This window comes from Cyclopterus lumpus, chromosome 24 (genome assembly GCF_009769545.1).
Source record: "Cyclopterus lumpus isolate fCycLum1 chromosome 24, fCycLum1.pri, whole genome shotgun sequence".
Lineage (NCBI taxonomy): Eukaryota > Metazoa > Chordata > Actinopteri > Perciformes > Cyclopteridae > Cyclopterus > Cyclopterus lumpus.
The window spans coordinates 14,387,389-14,415,048 of NC_046989.1; the positions used below are offsets into that span (position 1 = coordinate 14,387,389).

Below are 27,660 nucleotides of genomic sequence, written 5' to 3' on the forward strand. Positions count from 1 at the left end.
TTATGAAGCAACAAACAACTATTGTATATGGAAATATATAGTGGATGCTAGTGTCTCCCTGGGCTGAGAACGAAGTCGCTCTCCCTTTGTGTTAACCAAGCTTCTCTGGGCCTTTTTAAACATAGCCGGTCTGGCTAGCTTATGGCCACAGCTCCACACTGCGCTTCTACAGCTGTTACAGCTGATAGGCATTAATAATCCTATCTGATTGGCCCTGATATTCTAACCCTAACCATAACCAAGCTTACTACTCATGCCTAAACCGATAGAAAATCCAACCAACGAAGGCCACCAGTGCTAGCCATTTAGTGGCAGAGTGGGCGGGTCATGCAGGATTGGTCATTTAGCCACGCCCCCTTGGGTAACCACTGTTAGCTCTGTTAGCACTGTAGCCGTTGCAGAATTCAGAATCTTAGGCTTCAACTTCAGTATATTTATAGTGCACACACACAATCCCAATCATACACTTCCCATATATTTATGGTATTTATAATGTTTTTTTTGTGACTGAAATAAATTGTTTTTTCAAGGCTAATGATAAAGCAGCATATGCTGTAGACATAAGTGAACATTTCCATAGCAAACCATGTCATTGTTTTATTATTTCTTGTAAAACTACACTCTTGTTAGACGTCTCTGATACTTCACATAAGAACTCCACTGAAATCCATATTATTTACATTTTAAAGCATCTTTTCAACCACGTATACAATGTTGGCAACAACAATCCAACCTGGCAACATCACAAAAACAGACAAGGTACCATCCAAACCTGAAAAACACAACAACAAAACATCAGTGCAGCAACGAAGGACCGCAAACATGCAAGCGTAGTTCCCTTTCTTATGTAAATCTGGCACAAAAAAAATAAGGGAAACCCCAACCAGCGTCATGTTTACTGACCAGAATCACAAGTGACGCAAGCACTCACAGATAAAAAGGCTGCCAACAGAAATCTCTGCACAATGGATCTATGATTTTCACATTGCAGTAGAGACTGGTGCTTTATTTCATCAAATATCAAGAACTGCATTTCTTCTTTCAAGCCGTGTGAAGATGTGGCCGCTGACTCTTCAGGTTGTTGCCATCTCTGTTTTCCTACAGGTAGGTAACAAAATAAATGGAAATGAAAAAAAATATTTATACTGAAACTCTGTGAAAAGAAATTAGCCTCCAATTAGAAGATAAGGTAAGTTTATTCGTTCAGCACTTACTTAAACAATAAAGAAATTTAACGTGCAGTTTAAAATTGTTGGCAGTGGGGGCAAATAAAGTGGAGAAGATTATTTCTTTATTAGGGTTGTATATAAGAGGACACACTTGTATGAACAATTACAAATCTTTATTTAGTATTTCAATCTTGTGGAGACTAACAGACCAAAACTATGGGCTGTAGATAGATGCGATTAAGTCTTCTATTAGAATAGGCTACTAACACCAACCAGAAGTTATTACATGTTAGAAAATGTATTGCTTTTGTGAATTATTCAGACTTGATATATGATCAAGAAGATGAAGAATGAATGAGCTCTACAGTAAAATAGAATACTAAACCAAATGTCCTCTTTCAGGTGCCGGGGTGTTTCCCATCATGCCTCATTAGTGGCTCTGTAGCCAACTGTGGCCACCAGAACCTCCGCTGGGTTCCTCCTCTCCCGCCCCACATCACCCACCTGTACCTGGAGATGAACCACATCCGTGAGATCAACTCCACCTCCCTGTCGGGCCTGGAGGAGCTGCAGGAGCTGGACCTTGGGCGACAGTATGTGCCTCTTGTGATCAGGAATAACGCCTTCAGTGGGCAAAGGCGCCTGAGGAGGCTGGTGCTCGGCTTCAACGTCGGCCTTCAACTGGAGCTGGAGGCTTTTGCCGGACTGTCCGGTTTGCAGAACCTTTACCTGGATTACTGTTCGCTCCAAGAGTCCATACTGAAGGACAACTACCTGGAGCCACTGTCCTCCTTAGAGACTCTTGACCTCTTTGGTAACAAGATAAAAAGACTCCAGCCCTCAATGTTCTTTACAAACATGACTCATTTGAAAGTTTTGAATCTCAAGCTGAACCAAATTGACAAAATATGTGAGTCTGATCTGGCTGGTTTTAAAGGAAAGGACTTCGAGGTCCTAAACTTGGACTCTGTTCACCTTAAGGCCATGGTTCATGAACATTTTGACTGGCAGGCATGTGGGAATCCTTTCAGAGGAATGTCCTTTCAGACACTTGACATATCCCACAACAGGCTGGGTGTGGGTGAGTCCAAGCAGCTTTTCACAGCCATTAAGGGGACTAAGATCTCCCATCTCAAACTGTCAGGACACATGGGTAAAGGATTTTCCTTCAACAATCTTCCTGATCCAGACCGCGGTACGTTTGTAGGCCTGAATGACAGCTCAGTCCGTATTTTGGATCTGTCTAAGAACAGGATATTTGCTTTGCAACAGGGGGTTTTTAGTCCGCTGAAAGAAGTCAACATTATTGACGTTTCCCAAAACAGAGTGAATCAGATACACAAACATGCTTTTGAAGGTCTTCAAGGACATTTAAAAATGCTCAACCTGTCAAACAACCTGCTGGGGGAAATTCATTCTTACACTTTTGCTTCTCTGACAAACCTGAGGGTGTTGGACTTGTCCTACAATCACATTGGTGCTCTGGGCTTTGGCTCATTTAGTGGACTTCCACAATTAAAAGCATTATATCTAACAGGAAACTCTTTGCGAGACCTTGACTTCCCCGCATCTCTCCCGAGCTTAGATTATCTGCATTTGAAGGACAATAAACTGACGTCAGTGAGCAGTCTCACACGCTTTGCCGGTAATATTATGCATCTGGACATTCAGGACAACAGATTAACAAACCTGGGGGACGTTAATCAGTTGTTGACTCAACTGAAGCGCCTCCAGCATCTCCTTTACGGAGGAAACACAATCAGATGGTGCAGGCTCGGTGGACGAGTTTCAGCAGTTGGTTTGAATAATGTCCAAGTTCTGGATCTTCACGGCAGCTCCCTGCAGTCCGTGTGGTCTCAGGGGAGGTGCCTGAGTCTGTTTGACAATCTTGGACATGTGAGGGGTCTGAACTTGAGCTTCAATGCGCTTCAGTCTCTTCCTCAGGGCCTTTTCAAGGGCCTCACCTCAGTAGTGGAGATGGATCTCTCATCCAACAGCTTGACCTATCTCCGGCCGGATGTGTTACCAAAGAGTCTCAAAGCGCTCATTCTGTCCAACAACTTCATAGCCTCCCCCGACCCCGACACTTTTCTATCTTTAAGCTTCCTCGACCTGAAAATGAATCGATTCCACTGCGATTCAGACCTGAAGAGCTTCCTGACTTGGCTGAACGAGACCAACGTGACCCTTCTTAGTCCTGCTAAGGAGCTCAGGTGTGAATTTCCTTCTGGTCTCTATCAGGTTCCTGTGGTAGATTTCTCTGCTCAGACTACACAGCAGTAAACCAGCAACTAAAAGTGTGTTTGTCCATTCAAGGTGACACCTAGAGAATCACAGGGAATTAAACACAAGTGGGATGTCATGTTGATTTGTTGAATTTCTGTATGATCGGAATTTTTTTAAATGATAATGAAATCTCTGAAAGAACTTCACATTTGTAAAGGAACATGTTAATCATTTTCAGACAGTATAAAAACAAAATTGTACGTTGTAATTTCCATGATTTAATTAAATGAAATAATAAATTTACAACTTTATCTATTGTGACCCGTGATACCAATTAATAATGTAGTTTCTTCTGCATGACTAATCACTGAATCACTGTATATGACCATCAACGTTTCTCTCAGGAACAACAAGATCAAATCAACAATTACCAACAATTCATAGTGTTGTGACGTTAAACATGGGGTTCCTAGGAGGCGTTAAAAGGTAAACAAAGAGGAGGGCACGTTGGTGGCCTGGCATATAAAATTTACACAGTAACATCAAAATTGAGGATTTAACATGGAATTAGAGGAATGCAACCAGAGACTATCAATATCACAGGTGTCTGTTTGAGATCTGAAGATTCCAAATATTTTTGATCTCATCAAACGTTTCATCGACTTTGTGGAAAGAGACAACTTTATTTTGTAGATCCATCTCGAATGTAACCCTCCCACTCGGACTGTACCAGCAGACGAGCATTCATGCATAATTTAGCTTGCAACGTCTGCATTAAATCTATGGTGACGGACTTCATCTGACACTACAGCCGTGTCTCACTGCACAACATCTTCACTTTGTGCATCTCCCCCAATTAGTGTTGGCCTGACTTAAACCTGTACAATGAATGGGATCTTAAGCATATAACACCAATTGTAAACACACTGGTTGTTATCAGGTACAAAGTATGACAGATAATGTGTTTATTGCTTCTCATACCACATCAATTAATCTGTGCGACTGGTGGTTTCAGTCCAATGTTCATAAGCATATAAAACTCAAGTTTATTTGAGAAGCGGTTTTCTTTATAAATATTTGATATTAGGTATTTTCCGGATGGAAGTAAGCTTGGAGGTGGAACAGAAGATATTTCCTCCTCTTACAGCAGAGGGCAGCATCAGCCCACTTAGTCATGGCTGTTTGCCTCAATGCTGCTCTTCACCTGAATGGCTCCTTTAAAACAATACCAAACCAATCAATGTGCAGCAATGCAGCATTTAGTTGCGTCGCCTCTGATAAATTAGGGAAAAATAGGGATTCATCAATTCACAAAAATGAAATAAATGATCCATTATAAACTGGATAGGACTGATCAGTGGGAGTTACTGTAAATAGGGAATGAGGTCATCACTGTGTAATGTATGCAAAGTGTTTTCGGAACAACTCACAAGCTTCTTCTATTTTCCAAAGTTGGATTCTGTATTGTGACTAATGATATTGTTTCCCATACTGGTAAATGTTAACACGTCTCATTTATGGGTTAACAACGTTTATCGTCTATGTGAATTAATAAAAAATCTACATCAATATTTTACTATCATTGTTTAATTTTTCCACAAATAAACCATCAATATATATATTTTTAAATGTTAAAATCATAAATAATTCTACATATGATAAAACTACACAATATAATGTCACCAAGGTATTTGGTCGACGGAGACAGATGTTGGCCTGATGTTGCCCTGATGATGGCGCTAGAGGGAAGATATTTTAAGTCATGCAGCATTCTTGTTGTAATACCATTTCACTCAAAACTACAAATATCAACCTCATGGTGGCGCTAGATAGCAAACCAGAGAACTGTAAGTCAGTGGGATTCATCCTCTGGGGAACAAGGATTATAAAAAATAAATAAAATATTAGCAATCCATCCAACAGTCTGGGCCAAAGTGGTGGAACAACACCATCCTTGGATCTCTGACGCTAGCTGGCTAAAAATGTTAAAAAAGTTAATCAATAATGAAAATAATAGTTTCAGATTTAGTCTCACAAAATAAAATAACAGTTATTTCACTGAACTGTTGTATTGATGCAGACTTTCCGTGCATGTAGGTTCCACAATGCCGTACTTGATCTGTAGCCCATGACTTACTGTAAGGTGTCATATTTTGGAGCATGTGGGTCTCATAGTCTCATAGTTGCAAAATGTGCATCATTGCAGTATTGATCGTGTGCATTTTGTATCTTAAATGTTTCATGTGATCTGGACTACAGGAGGAAAGCTTCTGCTCCAATGAAGTTAACACTAATCATATTGAAACGAAATACAATTAAATACAACTGCTCTTGACACGTAACGACCTAAAAAATATGTTGCTATTGATTAGAGATATTTTTAAATATGATTGATCGGATCCTGATTCTGATCCTGTAATGTCTTTATTATTTTTTGTTCTTGAGCTTAGCTCCTCTGGACCACTGTGTTACACATAGATACCCCCCCTCCCCTCTCTATTCCTCGTCCCAACATCCTTCACTGGCAGGTTACCATGGAAACAGGCTCAGTATCCATCGCCTCCACAGTCATTTCCTGATTGTCTTTGGATCCCTGCATCCAGCCGTCCCTCCCCCCTCTTCCATCGGCATCCTCCCCCACACAGACACATTTATACAATATTTGACATTCTTGACACAGACGGGAAACGTACATAAATGGTTTTACTGGTTTTACCAAATGTTTATAAATGAGGCAACAGAGATTTGAAAACAGCCAAGAATAAACGTTTGTTTTCTAAATATTGTGAGGCAAATCTTCTTCATCCTTGTATCACTGTCTTCCCTAAAATGTAGATAATAAGTCGTGGATATTTTGAGGCAGATGCTGCGTTACACACCAGGCAAATAAACATTTCAGGTTCTTTTCAGTGTTGCAGACACCAATGTTTTTATTTCTTGCTTGAATTAATATCTTAATGTCTTTCTCTGAAGAACAGCACCCTTGAAATGTGGCCTGATAGATACACAAATAAATGTACAACATATTCTTTCATACGTATAGATACTGTATATCAACTAAATCACTTCCTTTTGTGGCAAATCTTTCACTTCATTAAAGGTATGCATGTAATTTAACCTCCATTAGACACATCTTCATGAAGCCTCACAACATTTAAACATTTACTGTGTGCCCAAACTGGGTCAATTATGAACCCAGAAATCGATGACTAAACACATAAAACCCTCAGTGTGCATCTGTAAACGGTTGAGACAGTGAAGGAAGTAGGTTAGCCCCGATTTAAAAATCACTCAAAACAGCAACTGCAAAGTGTACCACAGAAAGGGTTCTTTGCCATCTCCTCCCCATTGTGTTTATAGTACTGTTGGATTATTTTAGTAGACTACTGCAATTGCTGAACGATTACGAAACCATTTTAAATTTCAAATAGTGACACATCTTCTGGCTTTATTTTATCAAATAGGCGGAATTGTTGCTTTTCCCTTTTTTGTATCAAAATCTTCCAATTTTGGACTGTTGGTTTGACAAAAGAAGCATTTAGAAAAATGTCCCCTTGTGCTCAGGGAACTTTTACTATTCATTATTACATGTTACATTCTTTACAATCAATTATTATGTTTAGTATTCATCCCTGTTCATCAATGACATGGATGGCATATTTGGATCATGAAACATTTTGCACGTTCAGGGTCACCAACGTCTCAAGTCTTGTCAAACAGAATGGTCAATCGGTAATAAATGTAGTTTCTATACACTGGTAAATGACTGCTTTGTGCTCTCTCGTGTCTATCGGGGGGGTTCAGCTGCAACTGGATATGTGGCATCAATAATACAGTGATAATTAGTCTGACTGACCCACTGCCTGCTGCTCTTGACCTCCAGCAACTACAGAACCCATGACACTAAACTGTACACGCCACACTGCTGTCTGAACAACAAGCCAGTCAAGTCGAGCAGGTATGACAGTAAAATGCAATACCTGCTGTACTGTGTACAGCATTACACAGCATGTACAATATTGTCTCATTGACCTGGTATGAATTAAACCATTTTCATTTGAATGAGATCATTGTAAGGCTTTGCTTTAAAATCAGAAACTGTGGAGGACACAAAGAGGAATAATGAGAGACAACAGGTGTGATAAAAGTCATCATTCAGGTTTCAGAGCACCTCATCTGACCAACAACAGCCCACATCATAAAGTATGTTACATCAGGTCTCATCCAACTGGCTCCCCTTTTACACAGAAAACAGACGACACACACACATAAAATATGTACACTGGTAGGGATTCAAGCAGTTTGTGAGCTTTCAGATCTGTATCGATCACAAATAGACACACAAAGAGGCAATCATACAGCCCTGTACACACACACACACACACACAGTCTGGGCAGTACAGCACTGCAGCCAGTTGTTTTAAAAGGATGATCTGAGGCTCATGCAAAGAAAGAAGGGGTTCAGGTGGGTCTTTACATCCGTAGAGCAGCAGGAAGTTGTGTTTTATAGAGTTTCTGAGGTTCATCAGGTTATTTAGTTTCCTGTCCTGTAGATCACTTCCGACTTTAGTTGATCACCTCTTGGGACTCAGTACAGGTGGAGGTTTGTGTTTGTGTCCCAGCTGTCGAAGTGTTTAAGAGGGTCACTGGCCAAAATAGGAAAGACAAAAAAAAAAGGAAGAGGAAGTGGAGGAATGAAATAAATAACAATAATTTAAAAAAAGAAATCCGCTTCACTAAAGCTTTACTGCGCCGTCATAGGTGTGGCAGTGTGACATGCTGCCAAGGAGACATTGGAAGAGGAGGAAGTGATGGATTTTGGGGTCTGGCACCTGTAAAAAAACAACAAGAAGTCGCAGAAATTAAAAATCAAAATATGGATAGTGCATAATCTCTGCCTTTTCCATACGATTTAGATTAACAAGGTTAATAAGATTATTCAGCAACATTGAGATCACAGACTGCTGAGCAAATGAGGGATAAACCATCAGATTAGGATCGCCTAGAGAGGGTGTGGCTAATCCTGAATAATCCCATTCAGGGACTCTAAACCATTTACACTAATCAGATACAGGACAGTAAAAGCAAGTTTTGCACCTACACAAAGTCTTATTTGTTTAAATGGATACTATAAGTAATAGTGGAGGTATTTCAGGAATATTGATATATTTATATATTGATAAAAAAAATAGCTATCTTTTTTAAACTATAGTCTGATTGACACTGAACATAAAGTAATAAGAGTAAACAAGAACCGATAACAATATATCGTCCGACATTCACATTTTCATTTAGAAACTAGATACCTAAATTAGCTTTTTAAATGATTGTGATCAGGATATGCACTGAGTGGGATATTTTAAAGTGGAACAATATATCACTTTTTGGCAAAAAATCTCTCAAATGTGATCAATAAACAGGTGGGTTAAAGATGTGTACTGGAGCAGTTAAACAATAAAGTTTTGCTTTCTCAAACTTATTAAACATGATTTTTTTAAAGAACAAAAAAAGATAAAAGTACACAAATACAACAAACTTTAATAAAGAGAAATGAAAAAGAAACAAGCACCACAACGTATTTGATGTGCTACAGCACAGTGTGTGTGACAAGCCAATCCTAGAAGAGGATGTCAGGGTAACATCTGGCTCGGGCAGGTTCAGGCTCACCAGGAGCGAGACTTGCGGACGCCTCTGTCCTTGGTGGGCGAGTTGTCCAGAGACTGACTTTGGTTCTGCTCCGACTGCGCAGAGCGATCCAGGGAGGCGGAGTTTGGAGGGGTCATGTCGAGCTCCAGAAACATGATGTTCTCAGCCTACACACACACACACACACACACACACACACACACACACACACACACACACACACACACACACACACACACACACACACACACACACACAGGTATATTTCACCAGTGCAATCTCAGTCTGATCAGCAGTTGACTTATAGTGAGCTGGCTGCAAAATCTCTTTTAGAAATAATCTTCCTATCACATACATGGCTTTGCAAGGTTTAAAAGTAATTATTTTAAATCCCGTCTGTTCAGGTTAAATATTAAGGGGATCAAGCTTTTTCTGGGCTGGCTCCTTTCGCTCCATTTTCTACAGTTTAATGTTGTATAATTGATTATTGCTTTCCACATGCTGCCAATGTCCCATCATTGTCTTTATCCTCAATTCTTTATCCTCAATTCACTCAAAGTTAGCATTAAATAATGCTTCATTTACACATTTAAACATACAATTTCAGAAAACTTCAACAAAAGAATTCTTATCTTAATGTAAGTTACCAACAGGGGGAGTTTCATGGGGATATATATTTGTTATTTTACTATTATTATGTTTTCCCTTTTCTCCTGCAGTGTCCACAAGATTTGTAGAGTTTTAAAATACATATCTTAAAAGGCTGTTTTCTCTGAGTTAGTGTTTTCTCAGATGATCTACACTTCAGTAGCACGTACATGCAGCACACTTTCCAGTTTCATTCCTATCTATATTCTGAATGTTTTTACAGAGGAGTTTGTTCATGTATCATTCATAACCTGATATACAACATTTTGTTTTTAAAAACATGGTGAAAATTGACTGGCTTGACAGTCATTTCTGATTTAAGGAGTGATAAATAGAGATATCCCAAATTCCTTTAATAAACTCTTTTGAATATTTCAACAATATGACACCATATATTATATAACTAGCGTTATCCAATGTTCAGATTTCTCTTTTGGAAAAGTGTGCAAATTAGCATCTAATTGATAAAACGTCTCATTTCAATATTTTTCAGAAAACTTGTAATACTAAAACTAATTATTATATAGTAAGTAATCAACTGGTGAAGTTTCATAGTGATATATATTAGTTACATTTAGTTTACCCCATCTTTGTTATAAACCACAGCTGATATCCAGTCAGTTTCATCATGAGGACACAGAACTACTGAACAAACACACACACACACACACACACACACACCTACCCTATATCTGGAGTGAGCACCCATCGCTATGGCAACCCTGGCATACTGGCTGATTGGTCGCTTGTAACCAACTGCAGATGCCGGCCTTTTCTTCATCTGTGAGGATTTACTGGATAGGGGAAGAGCTCAATGAGAAATCAATGTCAAAAAGGCCAAAAGGCCTTTTCATGACGCTCTACTACAAAATAAATATGATGCAACTTTCTCTCCCGTTGTGAGTGACATAACATCACCTTTAAAGTCTGTTTAAAGGGCTTATTTTGCTGTAATAGCAGTGGAGAATGACAGGAGAGAAACAAGTGACAGAGAGCAGGAAGGTCAAAAGGTCGTGAACCATGACTGAAATTTAACACATTTTTGAGTCCATTATATGCACCCGATGGCTCCGATGGGAATAACATCCCAACGTCTAAAACCCACACTGACCTTTCAGCAGGAACAAGAGGCTGAAACTTCCATTGATCCTCTTCAGGGTCAAAGGTCAGTCTGTTCATGATCTTATTCTTCTCCTCTGGAGGGATGAAGTTCTCTATGATCAGATACCTGCATGTGCAGAACACAAAGGGTTTAAAATTGTGAGTTTAATAAAGTGCTCTTTCTTTCTTTTTTGTCTCTATTTGGACTGTTTTTTTTCTTCTTTTCTATGTCTATTTTTCTAGTGGTATAGAATAGTTGTTCTACTTTGTGATAATCAACATATTATTTGAGTGACGTATGTCAAACACAGGTGGACTGGAGCCATCGGCCCCTTGCACCCTTGTAAGACAGCATTGCTTTTGGCCTGAATGTCCCACTAGCAGGCGATGCTCATTGGTCAACACAACAGTGAATATCGAAATGTGAAGAAGCAGATTTTCCTCTCCAGCTTCCTCTCCTTTTGTGTCTAAAATGTTAAGTTGGACAAAGTCTAACACACATTTTCACATTAGTAACAAACGAGAAACGCGCGAGAACAAACAAGCAGTTCAAGTTTCAATGCTCATAAATGAGACATTGTTGAGTTGTTGTTTATACTGAGTAAACATAATGTTGTTTAAACTCATATTGTATTTTTTGCATTTGACTGTTTCATCCATTAGTTCAGCATCTCCTCTCTGTCAGCATCTCCAGGCGTAGAGTATCCGCTGACTGTGCCGACTCACTTGAACTTGAGCTCTCTGGTGAGCTCGTTCTGAGTTTGTTCCAGCTCCTGTCGGCTCCTCACGTGCTCGTCGTTCACGTCCTGGATCTCCGCTTTGATGCACTGGAGCTTGGCATACAGCTAGAAGGAGAAAGAGAGGCAAACGGAGCGGGTGAGGAGGAGAGATGTTGCCCAGTGCAGCGGAATCGCTGATGAACTGGAGCTTGGTTGCCCGTAGCAACAGCACTGGAGGCACTGGATGCAATGGTGTCTGGAGAATAGGGCATCCAATAGCAGCACGGCAACACAGCAGCCCTCCCTCTCTCCGGCTCATTCCTCCTCTTACCCGCTGTGCTCCTGAACGTTCACACTTTTCATGATTCGACTGCACAGGCTTTAAACTATTGTATTTGTTGATACAAATTGGAATATTTCAAAAACAATACAGTAATGTGGCCCATAACAAAATTCTGACTTCTCTTTATATATATTAATAGAGTGGGGGGTCCCGGACCCCTTGATTGACACGTGAGACACCCTGAAAGCACCAACAGCTACATTTTGGGGGGTCTCTAAAATCTCTAAAGTAGCTCAACTAACAATTGTCCCTAAAAATGAATTTCTAAATACTACAATGTGCAGCAGTATTCATGATTCAAATGCGTGTTGATTTCTAGTGTGTGTGTGTGTGTGTGTGTCAGGTGTTTAGTGGTCATATAGTTATGTGAGCCTTATTCTAATAATATTCTTATTCTATAATAATAATTCTTATTCATTCACTTTGTAAATAGAGCACTGATGGTAAAGTTCACCTGGTTTCTTGAACAGGCACCAGGTGAACAATAGTTATTTGTACTTTCTTTAATTCACTGTGATATCGATTGTGAAGAGCAGCAGGTTTGCTAGATGTTCTTGAAATGGAAAAGATTGCTGAAGCCTTTCCTTCAAAATGTTCAAAGGTGCCCTGAGCAAATATCTTGTAAAAGAAACAAATATTTAATGTTTTGTTTTTCTTTAGAAAAAAAAAATGTATCCATATTTGCTTCCTTGTAAAACCTTTACAAAGCAAATGTTCTTACTTACTTATTTATTACATATAAAAAAACAACACTACTGGTGAACAAAGAACTCCAAAGCCTTTAAAGTCCAAGAAAGGCTCCATGACTGTCACAACCACCGTGTTCAACAAGTGCACATTAACAGGAACGCTCTGAGCTCGGAAACCACAGTGTGAACAGATCTAATCTTTATCCTCCTTCTTTCCCTCAGAGAGACGGCACCATGCAGTGAGAGAAGGGCACATGGCACACGTTAGGGCATCAGGGTCATTAATCAAATTGTCAATCCACACACACACACACACACACACACACACACACACACACAGACACAGACACACACATGGGGTTGTTTGGGGTTAGTCCTGCTGGCCGTGCAGCGAATTGGGAAGCGAGTCGAGCGGGGTGAGGGGTTCACAAGGTTGGGAGTGTTGTTTGAGGGTTTGCTGCTGAGGGATCTATTGGCAGATCTGAGGCCATTTGACAAGGAAGGGAAGACAGATTGAGAAGGTTAGCGTGAGAAGCGTGAAGAGGCCCAAGAGAGAAAGTGACGGAGGAATGGGGAGGGGCCCGGCAAAGAGGAGGGGACGGCAGGACAAACCTTGAGGTACTGAGAGTAAAGTGTGTGCCCGAACGGAGCATGTGTCCGGGGTAGGGGGCCATTGGGATCCAGGTCAGGGGTCAGGGGTCAAAGAGGGGTAAAGAGGGATATACTGACATTAGGAGGGGGAAAAAAAGGAAGGTGGAAATGTGTGTGCATGTAAAAATGTGTCTGTTTGTCTTCTGTTTATAAAAGTGTGTGCACTTGCTACATGTATACGTGAGTGTGTATGAGAATGTGTTTGTGTACAAGATCATTTTTCAGAATTTCATACACAGATGTACATAAAGTGTCCGTGCACCTTCTTGAGTTTCTTGGTCTTGGCCTCCACCTCCTGTTGCAGCGAAGTGAAAGTCTCTCTCAGCTCCACCGTCTCTTCGTCCCGCACCAACATCTGCTGCTGTATCTCCCTCTCGCTGCGTGTCTGAAAGCATTTATTAAAATGTCACCTTGTGCTGTTTGCGGTTGCATTTTTTCCCCCCGTTGTGTTAAACAGGTCAACCTGAACTCCAAAGTTCTGCTGTTGAAAACTGTATCGTCACACTCCTTTCCACACAGACACTCCGATCCACAAACATCAAACAGGCATTTTCTTTATTTAAAAATATAAAAAATATGTACTCATTTAATAACTAGGCTGAGAGCCTAAGTATGTGTTTGGCAGCTGTATTACAATATAGAAAAAAAATACTACAATATAATACAAATAAATACCACTTGATATCATAGACTGTACATAAGAAGTGGGCGTAGACATTGTGACGTCACCCATTGGTTGTTGGACTGCCGTTTTGAAGCCTCGAGTTTGGCGGTTTTGCCGTCGCCATCTTGGATTACGGCCTTCGCCATGTTGTTCTTTACCGCAACCGATGAATAGGAGTTACCATGTTTGGAATGTGGAGGAGTGACGAAGTTTACGTCTGGTTGCGGCAGCGACCTGTCAGTCGCAGTAAGCCCGCCCTAATTTACTAAATGAATGCCATTCTGCGTTGAAGAAGACTAGAAACTAGCGATTGAGACCATAAACTCACGTTTACAATGTTTACTGAGGGAATAAATCCAGTGAGTCATTTTCTCATAGGCTTCCATACATACATACATATATTTTTGCAATCGGAGGAGTGTCCGAGAATGCAAGTTTTAAGACACTTCATTATTGGCTTCACTGGACAGAACCGCAGGTTGCCGCCTGCTTGATATTCTCAACGTCAAATCCTCATTATTTTATGATTCCACTAACCATTATTTTTCAACAGTATCTAATCAAATCCAGTTTGTTGAATTTCATTTGAATTATATATACTGTGGCATCACAAGGGTACAGGTCGTGGAGGGGCGCTACATTCCCACTCAGGATCAGCGGCCACACCACAAAATGGCCGCCGTTGCCGACACCACATCTCCCAGATTGCGTCATCACTCACCCAGCTGCAGGTGCTTAAGGCACCTAATTGAGGCAGGGTTGGGAGCCTCATAAGAGACAGAGGGGAGCACACATGGAGAGGAGGAGCTGGTAGGAGAACGGAGGAGGAGGAGGAAAAGAATAAAGACGACTACAAAGAGGAGGACCTTGTAACCTGGACTTTGCTCTGTTAAGTTTGTTGTTAAGCAACCACTTTCTCCAACAATAAACCTCCCCCTTCATTTTAAACCTTCTGATTGTGCCTGTTTTTCCCAGCTCTCTTGAACTGGCCGTGACACGACAACACAACACACACTTTTACCTGCTCAGCAATCTCGTGCCTTTTCCCCTCCAGCATCTTCTGCTGCTCGTTGGTGTGATCGATGATGTTCTTCCCACCAACCAGCAGCTTGCTCTCCATCGCCTGAGAAAAAGCAAACAAGAATATTTAGATTTATATTTAGGAAGGAAAAACCTGTATGGTGTCGTTGGAGCAGCTACGGTGTCTTCAAAGGACGTGCATTGAGTGTCTTTCTCGAGTTCATTTGCACACCGAACAGTTACGTCTCTGTGAGTTTTGTGTGTGTGTGGGAGCTGCAGTCAGTGCAGACATTGTGCTGACGAGGCGGACGGAGCTGGAAGTGGGCAGCTTAACGTCCACGATGACACCATCCCACAACAAGCTGAGCTTGGCTTAAAACTCTGTAGCGCTTCAGACATGAATCACGTTCAAAAGTGTCCGATTCCCACTTTGATCCAGAGTGAAATATCTCGACAGCTATTAGATGGATTACCATGACACATTTTGGGGAGACATTGATGTTCCTCAGAGGATGAAACCCACTGACTTTGGGGATCTCCGGACTTTTCAACTAGCGCCACAAGCAGGACAAAGTTGTGTTATTTTGTGACATATCAGTGGGATGGATTGCAACAACATTTAGCACTGGCATTCATGCTTTCATCGGGACAAATTATAACAATAAGGATCTCTAAACCTTTCATATACCAGGCACGTGTATAACATTATTAATATTGTATATGCAGATCTTCAGATTAATAATTGAATATGTGTGTGTGTGTCATCTGAAGAAGAATCGTCATCATTTCATGGCTCTGGTTACAGCGCCTTTGGTTACCGTGGAGATTAAAGGCCTGAGGTCACAGTGATGCAATGTGTCTTGTAGGTGAATCAAACACATATGATCTTACACACACACTGCTGCGTGTCCTGAGGCCAGACATCTGAAATGAACATGGAGAATCAAAAATAGTGAGAGACAAGAAAGGGAGAGAACATGAGGGGAAAGAGAGAAAAAGGGGCCCAAGAAGGGCAAACAGGGGCCACGGCCATTTTGTATTGACCACATTCCAGTCTCAGGACTTTATACAAAAAGAAAGTGTGTGTCAACGGCCTATACGTTCTTTATTACTGGCACATACACAAAAACACACTCTCAGACTCATGCAGAGAGTACAGTGGAGTCCTTCAGAGAGGATGCGTCTGCAGCAGGTCTTTACAGAAAGACTCTTTGTTTCGAGCTGTCTTTTGTGTATTGTGTGTGTGTGTGTGTGTGCTCTTTGTGTTTTGTCATATTCTTTCAGCTTCATTAAAGGGCTTATTCATGTCACAGGTTTTCACTCTCATGCATCCCCGGTTGGATGGACACGAATCCTTTACATACAGGCTTTTATGACTTAAATGGAGAATTCGACACGTTTACAATTCCCTCAATGCCTCACCGGGCACATCCATCATGCCATTATTGTGGATAAAATGCCTATTCATGTTTTAACATCAGTAAAAGATAACAACATCCACTCTGAGTCTCACTGGGTTCATGGAGTTATGTCAAGAAACTAATTGCACCAATTCAGAAAATGCAGCAACACCCAATTAAAATCAAGCACTGTTTTGTTACACTGAACATATCCCCTGCTAGCATTGAGCTCATACAAGAAAACAAAGTGCACTCTTCTTTTGCACTGAATTTGAGCTGCAATGTTTTTTTCTTTCTTTCCGAAAACCGGTTTCGTAAAAGTTGAGCATCATGCTCTAAACATGGCTTCACCCTCAGCAGTTTTGTTCATAAAACGGATGACAAAAAGAATCGAGTTGCCCCTTTCACCACAGGCTCTCTCCGAACTTGTTTCGGGGAAACAAATACTTTCCTATCATTTCCACCAATCCTTGTTGAAATCACGTGGTGCAGATGATGATCCCACATTACTGAAAAATAAAAGAATCATTGTTTTATCTGAAGAATATGTGCCATTGTTATTAAGTAGTTTCACTGTGTCTCTCACACACACACACACACACACACACAGTCAGGATGTCTGATGATCTCTTAAGGTCACAGTAGAGCTTCAGTTTCTTCATAATGTCATTATAAACCTTTTGTCCTGGTTTCTCATATACTCAATCAATAAAGCAGATTTAATGTCTAACAATGTATGTCGGTGCTTTTGATAGATTTAAACTCTCTGCATGGTCTACCATGCGGCAACGCAATCATCTCCTCGTCTGTGCCACATGACCTCATGTTTACAGGTCACAGAAGGCCCCGGCGAAGCCTTTTGCGTAGTATCGTGACGCAGAAAGTCTGAGCGGGGTTAACATTGAGAAGCGGTTGCAGTTAGGTTTAGGCAACACAACTACTTCAAATAAGTACGCTTGTGACATAACTTTGGCATCGTAGCACCACATGACATAAAATCTGTCCAAGTCACTCAACTTTTGGGTTTCACACGGGAAACGAACGCTGGTCTCCTAAATGAATGTCTTGTGTTTGTTGGCCCCATTCACCCTCCCATCCGTTGCTCTGTTCATCTAATAATGACGCGATTGGGTTTACCTTGGAGTTAGCTGAAAGCCTGGTGCGTCTCATACAGACGCTAAAGGGTGCCTTGTGCCGGTATTTGACGCCCTGGGGGTGAGACCAGGCTGGTGCAGGAGGTGCTCTCTAACTGTCGTCAACGCTGTGGATACATTTAGAAAAATAACTTCTATAGATGTGACAAAAACTTGAATATGTTTTAGATTGGGCTGAATTTTTGTCGTTAGGTCACGACACCCTGATTGTAATTGTCTGAACAATCAACAACCTGGCTGTTAGGAAGGGTTTGTGACATGTATCAAATGTTGGTTTGCTGAGCTTGTTTTAATAATCCTAGAATCTTATTTTACATGCAAGTGTACTTCGATAAAAGAGTAAACGTCGCTGCAGAACCAACTATTTTGTCTGAATCTCAATTATTTCACACGTCAGTCGCATGTTCTGGCATTGCGGAATGGTTCAGAGCTTCTTTAACTAATTAAGAAAGCGTTCCCAGGGTTGTATGTTGGACTGGTTTTACGGCTTGTGGTGTGCTGTATGTTCCCACAACAAAGTGGCATAGGCTTCATTGTTTCTCGTGTCTTCCATGATTGTTGACGGAAAGCCTGCAAGGATGTCTGTAGACTGCAGCGTTTATAAATGCATCACACGTTTCCTGGACCTTGCGTGTGCATATGTGTGTCAACCGGCATATTTGTGAGCATATGTATAATCTGGCCATAAATGCATGCTCAAACTCTCCTGACTGTGACTGATCCCTTTCCTGAAGGGAAAAGTGAGGAGAATGGGAAGTGTTGCATATTGAGCATGGCTCAACCGCATCAGCCAGCCAATCACAGTGAGGCCAGGGGCCTGCTGGGAGCCACCGTGTTATAAATACAATGTGACGACAACCGCTCTCGTGTGTGCAGCAGAGAGACAGGGAGCTTGCTGAGAAGAGACAGAGACATGCAAGCAGAAGAGAGGGCAATGTCACAAGACACTGAGCATGAAAGACAGACGTAGGGAAAAAAGGGAAGTAATGTCAGGTTGTCTTTGAGGATCTGTTTCATTCTGTTTCATCAGTGCCGGTCGATGCAGAAACCACTTCAGGAGCCACAACTTAAAGCCTAAAATCTCATTACCATTCACTCAGTGTCAGTCATCTCCTGCATCCACCAAACATAGGAGGGAGGTCCAGTAAGTGACATGCAATCGATGGACCTCAATGTAAGACCAGAATGAACCCAGATGAACCTGAAAAACACTATTCTATCCCACCAGAATGAAACAAGTCATATGTAAGATGAGTTATTATTATGTTGTTTATTCAAATTAGCGATTATAGATATTTTTTTGTAAACAAAATTAAAAACTCTTCACAACTGACAGACTTGGACAAAATGCCACATTTGTTGTCACATTCGAAACATCAAAGGAGGAAATGAATATAGTTATGGAGCTGCAAAGTCCACAAGCAGAGGAGGTCAGGGTGGATAAATGGATCAAGAAAGAGTGTTTAGCTTTAATTTAATTTAACCATGATCACCATGGTTCATATAACCTTTCAAATGTAATTATTGTTTTGTTAACAAAAGTCCCCTTTCAGTGTTTTAGGAATGCAATGCTGAATTGGTGGAGTATTCTTTAGGACAAAAACAAGGTTTGTGTTTCGCTCATTTGAGACTTAAAAGTCTTTACATGTTTGATTTGTAGATGTGTTTTTCATATTTTGTGTAATCAAAACAATATTGCCACTTAGTGGTAACCTCTGGGCCATAAAATATTATAGGACTTGCAGTGACTAAAGCAAGCGCTTGTTTGTCTGGCTCTGCTTTCTCCACTGATCACATGACTGGATGCTCAGTTCATGAACACTCACTCACACACACATACAAACACACACAGTTGATTCATCCATAATTCAGTGGTTGTGGCTTCCATGCTGAAAGATGGAGAGCAGTGATGAGCTCTTTCTGTTCATTAGCAAACACACACACGCACACACACACACACACACACACACACACACACACACACACACACACACACACACACACACACACACACAAAGGCCAGCCTTTTCCCTCCTCTAATTACACAGGAAGTCGGCTTTATAAACAGGAAACAGTCATTCTATCCATGATGTAATGCATGTATGTATATGTGGGTGGGGGGAGGGGGGTTAAATACAATCAGCAGGCTTAAATGGACGTCTACTGTATATTGTGGAAAGCTGATATGTACGCAGTGTGTGTGTGTGTGTGTGTGTGTGTGTGTGCATGAATGCATGTGTGAGTTTGTGTGTGCTACTTGGCATTGTTGCTGACCATGCATTCAGTTTACAGGATGCACTAACCCCTTAATGCAATTCCCTCCTATGACAAAAGACAGCAAAGACTAGAAAATGCATTTACGGTCAAAATAGTATCCACAGTAGTATATACAATTGTTTTTCAGTTGAAAGATTTAATTATCTTACTGCTCCAGGCCGAGTTACCCTCCTTCTGTTTGTGCAACATCTATGTTTGACTTTTTGCAAAAGAAATGAAAAGATTACAAGAAATCAAGGAGAAATGGCAGTGTTTTCCACAAAACAGACTTTATCTGGGCAGCTTGCCATGGAGGCGTTGTAATATTTTCATGCTATTAGATTCACACGCATGAGAGCTGCTAATATAATTTCCTGTTTTTTTTCTCCCTGGGTACAAGGCACTCTCAGAAAAGCAAAAAAGAAAATGCTAAACCAAATAGTAGATAACGCAGATTCACAGAAAGTAAACCTGCTTCAATAAATAACCTCTGTCGTAAATGACACGTATAGGACAATTAACTTGAACGAGAGAAAGAAAAAGAAGGTAGAGAAACATACAAACAAAAAGAATGTGGGATGGAGAAACAAAGCAGCACATCTTGAGTTTTAATCAAGACGTTTAATGCCAGATGAAGAGCACATAACTGAGATGTAAGTAACAAAATAAAAGCATGTTTCAGGGTCTACAGTTCAGATATCTTTGTACAGAGAGACAGTAAGAAGAAGCTAGACGTTACAGTTTTTACCCAGAAGAGTGGGTCTAAGAATAGTCCACTGGAAGGTCCTTATGGGAAGCTGCTGCTCAGCATGAACCTCTCAACAGTGACTCCACTGATAGCTGACTGGTTCATAACAACAGAAACACTGTTAAGAGATAGACTTCACATATTTACGTGTTAGCTCAAAAGATGCCAAAGTTAACAGAACAAACACTGGAGCATAAAGGTGGTAAAACATCGTCTCAAGGGAGATATTTGGGATGTTGCTGAAATGTGCGGAAGACGGAAAATTGTGACGGCATCTCTCAATTTTTTCACAATTTTTAAAAAACCAAACGGCCTGTCGATCATTGTAAAAAATAATTATCAGCCAGATCCATTGTTTAAAAAAAAAGAAACATTCAAATGCGTACTTTTTTCTTCTTTTTTTTCCTTAAGTAAAGGATCTCAATACTTCTACTTCCACCCCCGCGTGTGAGTTAAACCTGGAGGCAACTCCAGCAGAGCAGACAACAGCTGAACAACAGTTGCAGCAACATTGCAACACAGAATCCACAGATGGAGCGCCGCACCTTGGAGGCCAGTGAGCTAACAGCACCCTGCAGAAACACCAGCTGACCCAACACCGCTCACAAGGCTGCTTCCTGACCCACTTACGTGTGTGGGTGTGGGTGTGTGTGTGTGTGTGTGTGTGGAGGGTGTGTGTGAGTGTGTGTGTGTGTGTGTGTGGAGGGTGGGCACAGAGAGGAAAAGGGAGAAGGGTTTCAATGATTTTATCTATAATTGGTAGTTTCTGAGCTCATGTCTCCAGCCAGACACACTCGCTGGCCCTCTTTCTCTCTCAAACTGTCACCCTGCCTGGCAACCTGTCTCTCATTGGTTTTCAGAGCAGAGACAAAAATGGAACCCCCAGACCGCACGCTGTGGTTGGTCAGCAAATATTGCTCTCAGCCAATCACAGGGAAGCAGAACCGGTGCTGATTGATTAGAATGGAAATGTTGCACGATCACAAGGTAAATGATGAAGTATTATGGACTATGGACTATATTGTTTAATACAGGATCATGTCATGTTAACATTTGACCTATTGAAATAAAAAATAAAAAATACCCAGAACTCCTCTCAGACCATCTTTGAAAAAATGTGTTTAGGAGTAATAGGTGGGATTTAAAAAGAAACTTTCAGAGCATGAACAGTGACACTGAGATTAAGACTTCAAATGGACATAAAGGGATCTTTGTCCACATTTAATCATAGTAAACTGACCCGTGATCAAAACATGTGGCATATGGTGATTCAGTGTGCACTTTGAAAAAGGCCTCTTCCCTTTAAAAGGTGGTGGTATTTAAAAAAAAAGAAGTATATATCTATATTGTCGCCAAAGGCTTTGAAAAGATCAAAACATGTGTTTGTACATCTCCATCAGCCTCTGTGTGGCCCGCCTCCTCAAGCCTTAAACTAGCTAACTCTAATAGGTCCTAGTTTTTAACGAATGCTACAATGTGGCATGACTTAAATGAGAATAAACTACAGTGAGTGTGTGTGTTCATGGTAATGAAGGAACATGGGCCTTTATTTTGGACAACATTGATAGTTTTGGTGTTTTCATGAGATTTGTTGACCACCAGATTTGCATCTTAGAATAAACAAATGAACTTGTGTCTTGCTTGAAAAACATTTCCTTTGAACATATGCAGGTTTTCCTTCTGATGCATCAAAGGGCAGGAAATAGCAGTTGTGCTTAATCATCTTCCTCCCGGGGGAGGGGCGGCGGGGGGGTTGGGGACTTTTGCTGATTTGTCAGCGCTGACAGCAGCCACACAGTCAGCATCAGACAACTACACGGCGACAAAGACCGTGCAGTGTAATCACAGATGATTTCACATGATTTAGCACAAAGCAGCATTAGCCTCAAGGCACTTTGGAGGACAACGTGATGGGAGGAAATATGAGATGCAGAAACGTACATGACAGCACTTAGTGTGAATGGCATTGCATTTAGGATATACATTAGCTCTGTCTCGTGGGACTTTCCCAGACCTCATACGTATTACAGATGAGGCAAAGACTCGAGTTAACACAGCTCTTGAGTTTACCGCTGCGATACACAATGTTTTTGACAATCTGATGAATTTTAGACCTTTTGTTTGAGTGTATGCATTTATTACAGGAAAAAAAAACTAAATCATTTCTGCGTGCGCAAAGAGTTTTGTCTGACGTAATGCGTAACAGTAGAACACGATTTATTACGTCTGATATCAAATGATTTTGCTTACATTTGCCATCTTGTGATAAACTGTGCATCCATGTCAAAATACAAAATATAATTTTGCTTGATATGGATCTCGACCATTTTGCCATTTGACCATTTGACCAGATCAACCGATCAACGTTTCAATAGACCAGAATGTAACGCAGACCCAATGCATGCTGTGTTTTAAGATATGAGTTTAATGTCTGGGTAAAGCAACACAAATAAGACTTTCAAAATGGTCTCTCACCTAATTGATAACATTGTGATATTGAAACAAGTAATTGGGCTGCGGTTCTAATAGAGGAGGTGTTATCATAAGGATGTTTCCAGTGCGTCATCGAGCCATGATTTCAGGCCTGCCCATAATATCCTGAACACCAAAATTATGGAAAAACAATTGAACTCCACAGTGGATTACGATCCACTGTCATTTCACAATCAAAAAATATTTTCTATAATGTATAATGTGTTTAGAAAAAGATTTTATATTCCCCAGACTTAAAAGTGTAACTTTTCTCTCTGTTGTTTCACCACCACCTACACAGGCTTTTTATTACCCATCACGCCTCTGCTTTGGGAGGTGTCACAGGCTCTCTGGTAGGTTGAGGGAAAAGTAGGAACATATGCACACAGCATCACCAAATTGATAGCAGCTAAAGAGGATACTAGCAGGGATACAACCTCAACATGCCCTTTCAATGTGCCCACTGAAAATAGAAATCTCCTCCCTTCATTTCCTCACTATAGGGCCTCTGCAGCTCAGTATGCTGATCAAGTAGTCTCATGTTTGATGATCCAGTATTATGGACTGTAGTCCCCAAGTCACTCTGCATGGCTGACTTATTGACTTATTGGATATGGCCATGAATCAGAGCAAGTCATTAATGCAGCTCAGCTTTGATTGCTTTATGTATGTGAGTGTGTAGGGCAAAGGGAGAATTGACATTTTAAGGTACATTGGTCACCAGTTCCTGTCTGGACGTATGAGACATCTGACCAGACTGTGGGGGGAAAGAGATGCAGACACACAAACACACAGTGCCATTCACTGGAACCACTGGTGATGGTGCTGGAGAACATCATCTGTTTGTAGTCAAGTGGAGATTTAGCATCAATAAATGGAACCAGGCTGCACCTCACAAACTAGTTCTTACGTGGCGAGAGGCCACAAGTCTGGCTCTCTTTTTATTATCTGGCTTCACTGAGCCTAATGAATATAGATAGCAGAAAGTGATACACACACACACACACACACACACACTGAGATGTAATTGGATATGAAGCTATTTGTATTGTAATGTCCCTTAATAACAGATCATCAGATTATCACACTTTATAATCCCACATGTCCTTAATCTGACTTCCTGGTTAGTGTGTGCGTGTGTGTGTGTGTGTGTGTGTGTGTGTGTGTAAAAGAGAGAGAGAGTACGAGAGGGAGAAAGATGAAACCATGAGTGGCTTCCATGTCAAATCTGAGCAGAGCATTATGGGTCTTCTGTGTTTTTATGACACGTGAAACTGTGCATGTTGATATTTTGTCTATGTTTGTCAAGAATGGATGAATGAAGCTACTGACTGGACTCACAGGCTCGAGCTCTCACCTTGTACTTGGCGGTCAGTTGTTCGGTGGCTTCTTGCTCCTTCCTCAGAACTCCCATCATCCTCTCCTTCTCTCCCAGGAGCCTCTGCTTCTCATCCGCCAACATGAATTGATCTTCTCTGATGTCCTGTTTTTCCCTCTCCAACCGTTGCTCCTGCTTCACATACTCCTCCGCTTCCTTCTCCACCCCTTCCTCCTCATCCTCCTCATCCTCCTCCTCACCCTCCGTCTCTTCATCCCCGTCTCTCTCCCAGCCCTCGCCGTCCACCTGCTCCTTCTTCTGTTTGGTCCTCCACTTCCTGTGGTGGAGCTGAGCCCTGAGGCGGGCGATCTCCATCTGGAACTCGCGCAGCAGAGCGTCCTTGGGATCCTCGTTGACTCTGGGCTGGTTCTGGATGTTCTTGGCCCGGTTGGCGTAGCGGAGGGTGGTGAGGGTCTCGTCGTAGTGCTGGGGGGCCGGGCCTAAGGTGGCGACCATGACGGTCTTTGCATTCCCGCCCAAAGAGTCCTGCAACAGCCGAGTCAGTTTGGAGTCCCGGTACGGCACATGGCCACTGCGCCCGTCGGCCAGTGCTGAGATCACGTTCCCCAGGGCCGACAAGGACAGGTTGATCTTGGCGGCCTCTTTCAGGCGCTCTCCCTGGACGCCTGTCTTGGCTTGGCGCTCGCTGCCAGCCAGATCCACCAGGTTGAGGCGGCCGACCCGGATGTGTTTCCTCCCGTCAGGTCCGGGCTGACTGCACTCCACTGTGATCAGGAACAGGGCGTGGGACCGAGATGAGTGTTCGTTCATGTCTGTTGCCGCGACCGCCCTCGCCTGGTTGCCCACGTTCATCACCTCCTCGATCTCCTTGATGCTCTTACAAACACACGATGTGAGGTCGCGCACATACACCCCGGACTCTGGACTCTCCCGGAGCTCCAGGGGCCTGGCGTTGCCGTGGTTGGGGTCGAGGAGATCCAGAACCTCCTCCAGATAGATCTCGAGGTAGGACGCCCGCACCAGGTACTGCTTATCAGACTGCGAGCGGGATATGTGTGTGAAGATGTGGTCGAAAGCATTGGGGATCACACCCCGTTTCTGCGGGTCCATCCACGCCCCCTGCATGGTGTAAGTCTTCCCAGTTCCTGTTTGTCCGTACGCAAATATGGTACCATTGAACCCTGCGAGCACAGAATCGATCAGAGGCCGCACGCTCTCGTCGTACAGGTCTCCCTGTTTGGAGTTTGCGTCATAAACTGCATCGAATGTGAATGTTTTCTGAGGCTCGCTGACTGGTGCTCGAGGGTTTCTGAGGATCACCTGTCCGAGCCGCAGGTCCATCTGCACGATGCTGCCCGCGGGCCCATTGGATTCCTCCTTCCGGTTCAAAGGACGGCATCGAACTACCACCTTCACCGACTCACTGCTCTTGTTTTTCGACATGACTGGCTTCTGTTTCTTGTTGTATGCGACAAAGGGACAATCTACATCAGCTAACTCAAAACAGGCTGCCGATGATGCCTTTAATCAGCCGCCTGTCTGTCTGTGAATTGTGAAACCATTGATTTTTGAAAATCATTAATGACAAATTCAGTGGATCATATCATGAATAAAATAGCTCCAGTGCCAAATAACACAGCCTTCCTTTAACCAACACTATTCATGAAAGATGCCACTACGTCTAATGGCTAATTCCCTTTCCTTATTGTCTGTAATATTAGCTCACAAATACACAGACGGCCGGCAGGTCTCACGCGTTGGCTCGACGCTCCATTGCAGATCCGCGTCCGGATTCACTCGGTGGAGAGAAAAAAAAAATTCTGCAATGCCGACAATAACAACATATTCAGATGTCCCACTCATATGGTCCTGGTAGATCCGCTACACCGCCGTCCCGCATCCTCCTGTCCGCCGCTCACTGATGCTCCGAGGTGGGCTTGCGGCTCTCCGTCTGTGCGGAGAAACTGAGCTTCCCTTACTGTACGCGACGCACACACGCACACGCACACACACACGCGCACACGCACACGCACTCACACGCACACACAGAGAGAGACTCACACACATACATACACACAGTCATTCAAATACCACACCCCACATCACTGCGGAGTGGAACAAAGGATCATGGGAAATGAAGTTTAGTTTGATCAAACTCTTTTTCTCTCGTACGGACGTCTTGAGCTAAATGTAAATGTTTCCTAAATACATATTTTGTATCTCTGGAAACTTGGGGATCTCCTCCAATTTCCAGACTATTCATAATCCTTCTCATAATTAAAACTATTAGTTTACATGTAGTGTTCTGCATAATGCCCATAAGCTGTCACCCCATGGTATTTACAATAGCCAGGTGACATGATAAAACAAAATGTATTTTTGATGTTATTGGATGAAAACCCAACAATTTCTTTTTACATTTGAGTAAAAAGTCCAATTCAGATGAACTGCAGAGAGAAAAGACACTCTGATGATGTAATCCATAGACACATCTGGGAGCTCCTTCATACATAATGAATATCATTCTGACAGCCCTTTGATTTTACTTGGGCAAACTATGACTTCTGCAATCAAATAAACGGGATTTTCATTTAATATCTAAAATCTTACTTTATGTTGTTACTTTATAACATTTCAAGTATCACAGCTTTGATTTCCATTTCAGGGAGATAGTTTAGAGATTATAATAATTTAGATATAAGAACACTTAAATAACACTAGGCAGTTATATTCTAGGGTAGATTTTCTGTTTAATAGCCAAATATGATATTGTAATATTATTGTTTCAAATTTCTATTTGTGTTTTAATCCTATATTGGATCTGCATTTGTCTTTAACTGAGTATATCCTGTTCTTTTAAGTGTTGTAGCTTGAGGTAAGGAATCAAAAACAATCATCAATATAATCAACAATGAGTTTATGTTCAATTAAGAAGTAATAGGTTTGTACTATAAAAGACTAACCCCACATATCTGTTTCATCACATGTTTGATCTGAGTGTATGTCAAAGATTTGATGTCAGACACAACAAGCTGACTTATTCTGTTAAAATGGGTTTATGGTCCACTAGATCCCTGTTTGTTATTGTATGAGCCCATCAATCTGTATTATAATATATATACAGTAAATATAGAAACTGATGTAATTGTATCCCTAATTCCTAATTGGATCCAGTGCTTTGTATTTTTTAAGTGATTTAAGAGCATGGCTCTTCCAAGGTTAATTTCCAGGAGATGTTAAGTATAAATTTAGTAAGACATTAAAACTGTCAGATTGTGAAGCTAGTTTCCCACTAAGTATCATACATATAACTGGGCTCCCAAAGCGGCACATATTAAGGACAAGGGGACCAAATAAAAAATGAATCATTACAAGGCATTACAATAAACAGTTTATTCATGACACAATAGCACCA

At 41.6% G+C, this 27,660-nt stretch overlaps 2 protein-coding genes across 3 annotated transcripts; one reads left to right on the plus strand and one right to left on the minus strand.

Moving 5' to 3' along the window:
• The first annotated feature begins 948 nt into the window (after window positions 1–948).
• Window positions 949–4,964, plus strand: LOC117727165 (toll-like receptor 5). Its single transcript, XM_034527264.1, has 2 exons — window positions 949–1,104; window positions 1,572–4,964. Exons 1-2 carry the CDS (start codon window positions 1,057–1,059, stop codon window positions 3,450–3,452), a joined length of 1,929 nt encoding a protein of 642 aa, XP_034383155.1. The 5' UTR covers window positions 949–1,056; the 3' UTR covers window positions 3,453–4,964.
• A 1,107-nt stretch (window positions 4,965–6,071) lies between these two features.
• Window positions 6,072–26,290, minus strand: LOC117727164 (kinesin-like protein KIF3C). 2 transcript variants are annotated; one of them, XM_034527262.1, is made up of 9 exons: window positions 24,264–26,246; window positions 14,878–14,979; window positions 13,455–13,577; window positions 13,154–13,162; window positions 11,517–11,635; window positions 10,801–10,917; window positions 10,375–10,483; window positions 9,063–9,208; window positions 6,297–8,227 (listed from the first exon to the last, which is right to left on the minus strand). In XM_034527262.1, the coding sequence occupies exons 1-9, from the start codon at window positions 25,686–25,688 to the stop codon at window positions 8,140–8,142; spliced, it is 2,238 nt and encodes a 745-aa protein (XP_034383153.1). In that variant the 5' UTR covers window positions 25,689–26,246; the 3' UTR covers window positions 6,297–8,139. The 2 variants fall into 2 exon arrangements, with proteins under 2 accessions (XP_034383154.1, XP_034383153.1); XM_034527263.1 differs by lacking the exon at window positions 13,154–13,162 and having other exon boundaries at window positions 6,072–8,227; window positions 24,264–26,290.
• Between the last annotated feature and the right edge of the window lie 1,370 nt (window positions 26,291–27,660).